Source organism: Thermobia domestica, chromosome 13, assembly GCF_964235325.1.
Source record: "Thermobia domestica chromosome 13, izTheDome1.hap1.1, whole genome shotgun sequence".
Taxonomy (NCBI): Eukaryota; Metazoa; Arthropoda; class Insecta; order Zygentoma; family Lepismatidae; genus Thermobia; species Thermobia domestica.
Window position 1 is genome coordinate 25,412,006 of NC_137466.1, and position 7,153 is coordinate 25,419,158.

The following is a 7,153-nucleotide window of genomic DNA, read 5'->3' on the forward strand; positions in this document are numbered from 1 at the left end:
TCGTTGATTCGAACTTTGATAATTCGAAATATTGGATAATTCGAACAGAAGTCCATTCCCCTTGAAAACTGTATTGAAAACAATAGTAAAAAATCGTGGATAAATCGAACATTTGAACCTATGTTTTGGATAATTCGAAGTAAATACAGTTGAAAATTTTTAATGTTGGACAAATGTAAACAGAGAAATATAGTTTTAAGTTATTCAGATGCAGCCATAGAGAAGAGTAATACAAAAGTAAATAGAAAATCTATGTAATGATAAAGATGAAGGTGAGTTGCGGAAGAATCAAAGATAGAGATTGTGTGCCAATCTCATCTTGTTTCAGAATTGGTTGAAAATTTAAGATGAATTATAGATAAAGTCAACCAAATGTTATTAAAATCGTATTCCACGCAATACATGAAATTCAAGATTTATTGACCGTACAAAATCAATCAAATTTAAGCAAATGAGGTTTACGGCTTTTTAAAGGTGAGAACAGAATATTCAAATTGTTACTGGTGTTTAATTGTTTGGGTTATTCAATGTATGTTGTAGTGTTGTACGTAAATATATTTTCCATTGCACACGTAGTTTGAATTATGTGGAGTCAATGTCGTTTGTTAGTTTGCGGTATTCGATCACGCAAATAATAAGCTGCTTTAAAGGTAAAGTTTACACCATATGAATATGTTTTTGATGAACAGTACTTTGGTTTGTTTGTTGCCATATATGTGAAAATGAATGTTGTTGGATAATTCGAATTTTGGATAATTCGAAGTTTTTTCGTGTCCCCTTGGACTTCGAATTAAAAAGAGTCCACTGTATATATATATATAATATAATATGGGAACGGGTTTACTCGTCCCCCCCAATGTTGAAGACAGATTTGCGCCGATGGTTTTATCTATTACATCAGCATTTATTTTTGCAAGCTCTTCCGGGCAATCAGACTTTTAACTGGACGACGAATTCCGTTACATGCAGATTTCCTATTGAAGCATGACGCAGTTATATAGAAATACGATTGTGATGGCATACGTTTCGGAAATTTTTACAGATCTCGTATCCTTGTGTATTACACAATATCGACATTAAAATACAAGCATTATTCAGAAATTAACTCATGTTCTGGAATAAAAAGAAGACAGGTGAAAGCAGAATTTTCTTGATTACATAGAATTTGAAGTGCCATTTTTACAGTACTTTCCGACATAGCCGCCGTACAAGTTTAGGCACTTATCAGAGCGATGAACAAGCTTACGAAGTCTATTTGATATATATATATATATATATATATATATATATATATATATATATATATATATATATATATATATATATATATATATGCTGCCTATGACTTACCTATTCCCGCACACCAATCTGAAGGTCTGAATCATCAACAAAACGCTTCGTTGCTAGCCAGGACTTCATATGGGAAAACAAGTGGTAGTAACTTGGTGCGTAATCAGGGCTATATAGCGGGTGGCACCCAACGAAAGACATGTAAGATTTCGTGAGTTAGCTTGGCTGAATGCGGGTGGGTGTTGTCATGAAACAGCAGGACTTTTGCGGTCAGTTTTCTTCGGCATTTGTTTTGAATAGCTCTTCGTAATTTCTGTAATGTTTGACTCCATTCTTCAGTGGAATTGTTGCACCACATTCCAACACGTCAACTAGCAATACACCTTCACTATCCCGAAACACAGTAACTGTAAGTTTTCTTGCAGACTTGGTTTCCAATCATTTTCTTTCTTCCTTTCTTTTTCTTTTGTAAACTGATGTCCCCATTGCATGGATTCATTTTTTTGTTTCACATGTGCTTAACCCAAGTCTCGTCCCCACTAACGATACGATCAATACAGAAATTGACATCTTTGTTATAGGCCTCGTGAAATTTCACGGAGCTGCCATCCGCTGAGTTTTCTATTATTTATCAAAATTTTCGGAAGCCATCTTGCACAAAACTAAACAGACATTACACTAAACTAAAAAAAAATAAAAAATAAATTATTATCAGAAATACTAGGATAGACGAACACTTGAATTTATATTATGAAGACAATAATAAACATGTAAACACTTGGGGCGTTCAGAAATGGTTGGCACTACAATTAATTTGTTTTCACAGGAACCATTTATTGAACAAACGATTATAGTTTACTTTAGAGGTATTGCCCGGCAATGTCTATGCACCTTTGCCACCGTTCTGGAAGCTTCCTTATTTGTGTAGCAAACCATTCTTTGGGGGTATGTCTCTGCCATTGGCGGACAAATGCGTGGAGTTCATCATTTGTGTTGAACTTTTTACCTTTCATGCCCTCTTTCATTGTCAAATAAAGCATAATCGCTAAGAGCCAGATCCGGCGAACATGAAGGATGTGGCAGTACACTAAACACTAGTTCATGCACTGTGGCAATTGTCTGAAGACTGACATGTGACCGTGCATTGTCGTGTTGGAGAAGAACGCCACGGCTCCATTTTCCTTGTCGGCGTTGTTGGATGCGTCGACGGAGTCTATGCAGTGAACTGCAGCAGCTCTTACTGTAGATGAACGTATTGGGAGGGAGCCATTCCACCAGCAGTATCCCTTCCTGATTCTAGAAACCGATCGCCATTTGTTTCCACACGAATAGTCCCTTCCGTGCCTTCTTGGGACGAGGGCTTCCAGTATGCCTCCATTCCATGCACTGGCGTTTCTTTTCTGGAGTCTCGTAGAGGAACCAAGTTTCGTCGACGGTGACCAGACGCTCAAAGAACCCGGTCGGATTTTCACTGCACTTTTGCATCAACTGCTGGCAAATTTCCACAAGCTTTTGTTTCTGTGCAACGGTGAGGTCATGATGCACCCATTGTGCACATACCTTGTGCAGCTTCATATCCTCATGAATGAGAGTGTAGAGGGAACCCCGTGATAGACCTGTTTCTTTCTCTACTTCATCAAACGTTATTCTCCCGTGCTCCATTATCAAATCATTCACTCGCGCAGCATTGCTTGGTCTGCGTGCAGTTGCAGGACGCCCAGTGCTTTCGTTTTTTCCTGCACTGTCTTTGCCTTCTTTGAATTCGGATACCCAACGAAACACAGATCTGCGACTTGGTGCTGTGTCCCCACATACGGCTAATAATCTGCTGTGGATGTCTGATGTATTCATTCCTTCCCTCCAGAGAAACCATACTGTCCACCGTTGCCCATGTGTGTCTGCTTCCATGCTGTCTTTTCGCTGTCCACCAGCGTCCTGGCACGTTGGAACAACTGCTGCTACAATGTGCTACCTACGGGAAGAAACAAAACCATTTAGTGGGGTTTGATAATACTATAGTCTATCTTAATGCACACACCAACAAACATACTTAAACTGCTACTCACTCAAACTGCTACTTGGCACCAGTTATAGAGGGGAGTGCCAATCATTATTGAACGAACTAAATAGTATGTATTTTCCATTATACAAGGTGGGAAAAAGGGCCATGGAAACTTCCTTTTGCTCTGGCGTCAAATAGTGCATCTTTGTAATTGTGGCCTGACACTCATAACCATCACGACGGCGATCTTGAGATCGGCAGTACTAAATCTGGCCTAACATTTTTCTCATAAATAAGTACCCTAACAGCACAATTACTTAGCAGGCATATGCCTATCATGTTCCATCAGGTACTTGGGAATGTGTCCAGTATGTGCCTTACATACCTTTGAGAGTGAAAACACATGGATGGGAAGTGATATTCACAGTCCATGTCCATCCCTAGGCACATGCCTGACATGTACCTAAGGAACGTGTCTAATATGTTCTAGGTATGTTCTCCATGCCATAAGCGTCAATGAACCATAAAATTACTCCCCCAAAATATGTTAAGTCGCCTATATGCGTAATATGTTTACATTAAGGTGAGTCTAAAAACACTTTAAACAAGTAAAAAAAAATGTGTAGGCATACCTCAGGGTGGGCGCGAACCACCACAACCTTTGGATTCCTAGCCACGTACTCTCCCGACTTGGCCACGGAGGCGATAAGGAGAACGTTGCATGTAGAGGGATAAATTGTTGAGGTCTTTTGAATGTGGCTAATCAGAGTGTTCCTTTAACCTCGTATATTCGACTATAACCGTTTGGGATCAGATAAAATGTGCTCATCATGTAATTTTATAGCAAAATGACGAGTGTCTATTTACTTTCTTCCATATTCACTTTCAAATGATCGGCAACATTTGCCAACTTGTAACATACTGTTACAGTCTTTATTATGGAAAATTTTATTGGGGATTTTATTAAGTGTTGCAACCTAATAAGAAAGTCATTAGTCGGGGAAAAATATTGAAGAACATAAATATGTATTGAATATATGAATATTTATTGAAGAATATGTGTATTGATTTATAGAAATGAGCGACGTATAAATATAATAATCATAAATAAGAAAGATGTGTGATATTGAGTGAGTATAAATATAGGTAGGGTCTTCGTACCTAGTCCCCGTATGGTTATTGGTTGTCAGAGTCGAAACATTCCGACCTGTAGTATAATGAATGTCAAAGTACCGCCGCATGCGAAACATTTTCTTTTATTATGTAGACTTCTTTAAATGAAATATGTAATATTTAACCTCATCAGTTGCATGTTGTAATACGTAAAAATGGGTTGCTCCGTAACTCCATTCAAACCAAACCCAGCTTGTACATCATGAACCTAACATCCTTTTGTATACATATAAGTGTAATCTCTTCCACCACCCACCGGTCTTCACGTTGAACCAGTGATTTTTAAAATATTTTTTTGGTGTGTCTCAAAATTGTGACTTCAATGATTTCTTTGAACGGGTATTAGTTTATCCGTGCCAGACGACAAAGTGAAAGCATAAAAATTCAATTAAGTAGTGTAATAAAGTGACCTATAATCGGTCCAGAATCGGGCCCCTTAAAGTGAAATAATTAAAGAAAACTCGTACTCAATATGGAGACAAAATCCTTCCTAAATTAAAAAAAATAAATAAAACGAATGTGTTGCAATGTAGTGCACAAATGAATAGAGTTGATGCCGTATGATTTGATTATCTAATAAGATGTGCACGTATGGCAATATTATGATTTTAAAAGATTGATTGGACACTATAGTAGTGCCAAATAACGATATAAAATTGGAATTAAAATTTATTAACGTTTTTGAGACAGGACTCAACCTATAAATACACACACACACACACAAACATATATATATATGTATGTATGTAAATATATGAAGTTTTTTCTTGATTTTTTTTTTTTTTTTTTGGTGTTGCTTGGAAATATATAATTTGATGTGTAAATTTTCCTTTATTTTGTTACTTAGTTGTATGTCATCTATTCTAAATTCGAAAGTGTATGTATATATATATCCGAAGTTTTTTTCTTTTCTCTTTCCTCAATTAACATAATATAGCGATGTGTGTATTTAAATGAGTCCTCGTGGCTCCATAGATCATTGTATGTGTGAACCGTAATACTAATATATATCTATATATATATATATATCTATATATATCTATATTTATATCTATCTATCTATCTATCTATCTATCTATATATATATATATATATATATATATATATATATATATATATATATATATATATATAAACTGTATCTTAATAGCATGTTCGATAACTATTTGTCTTGTTTGGTAGATGCAAATAAATGTTAAACCAATTGTTGCTAGTTAGTTTTCTTTCATCTAAAATATACACTGTCCAGTATGAGCGCGTGTGCGATTGTGGAATGTATTTAAGTTTAAGGTAGTCAAATTAATCTGAAACATTCGTACTAACTACTTACGTATAATATACTTCTAACATGTTTAACATGTGTCTTATAATTCATGGTTTCCCAGTTAAGTTAAATCAGCTCTGGGAGGACAACTAAGTTGACAAGATAAGCTAAAACGAACTACAATCTTGGAAATTTTAAGGTTCCCATCTATGATGAAGGAACTCTATATTCTGATATCATTTTATACCACTATTTATGTATTTATTTATTTATTTCTTTGCTGGCTAATTCATACGTTTGATCGACCTTCGACATCGATTCACAGATATCCAAATGCTGGGTAAATTTAAAACAGATTGGCAATTAAGTTAAACTTTCTTACCACTTGAGCGGGGTCTCGGCAACTCCCACTAGTGTGGTTGTCTGGGTCCAGGTCAGGGTCATATGAGTGAACATGTGTCTTTCCGGATCACTTTCAAATTGATCCTCTGTTACTACCATCTGAAAAATTCGATTTTTTTCTTTCAACATCCATTTGAGCACCTTCACAATACTTACCATAATTATCCACTGTTTCTTTCTCTTTTACTTTCCCTTATCTTTCTTTTCCTCTTCTTCTTCTTCTTTCCTACCTTCCTCTCTTTCTCATACTATCTTTTCCTATTTTCCGATAAACTGTAAACGACATCGTGACAGGGAGGTGTCATTATAAATGCGGTCATTAAAAAATCTCTTTGATTATTCTTCGGAAGTCCGATATAAGATATTTAATCTCAAAGATTTAGAATCAAAAGGAAATAATAACAATAATAACTGGGAAATAATTTATTAAGATTCCATGATGTTTTAAACATAATCACCTTCCCACTCACGATGAAAACGCACGTCACAAAATATTTCACCACACTTTGCTCTACAGTTTAGAATGGCGAAGTGGTGTTTTTTTTTGCAAGTTTTGAATGGCGAACCGTGACAGGACTGGTTACCATGGAAACCGGGATTTCCATAGTAACGGGTCTGGACTTTTTTTTAAAAAAAATATTAAATTAGGGTCGAGCGCACGTTTGAGTTAGTCAGGATAATTTAAATGATGGGAAGAGAGAGTAATTGAGCGAAATTATTGTGGTCGTTGGCTATCCTGTTAACTTGGTGTTCTCGGTAAGAAAAGGGAAATAAACTAAATATTCAATTGCAGAATACCTAAATTTAAATCACTAGAAGCGGCTCATGAAGGGAGATAAGCGAGAGTCCCTAAACTCATGAGAAGTATTTGTGTTACATATTTGGCCTTGTTAGCTTATAAGTATTTTTATTACATGTGTATTTGTGTTTATATGTTTCATTATGGCAGCTAATAACGAGGTAGGTCTTCGTCACACAAGGTGACTCTGAAGTAATGTGCACTCAGTGTACTCTTAAGGATA

The 7,153-nt window shown here is 36.0% G+C and overlaps 1 protein-coding gene across 1 annotated transcript; it reads right to left on the minus strand.

The window, feature by feature from the left end:
- Positions 1 to 2,586: 2,586 nt before the first annotated feature.
- Positions 2,587 to 3,198, minus strand: LOC145667527 (protein GVQW3-like). The gene has a single exon (XM_081735001.1). It carries the CDS (start codon positions 3,196 to 3,198, stop codon positions 2,587 to 2,589), a length of 612 nt encoding a protein of 203 aa, XP_081591127.1.
- Positions 3,199 to 7,153: the final 3,955 nt, after the last annotated feature.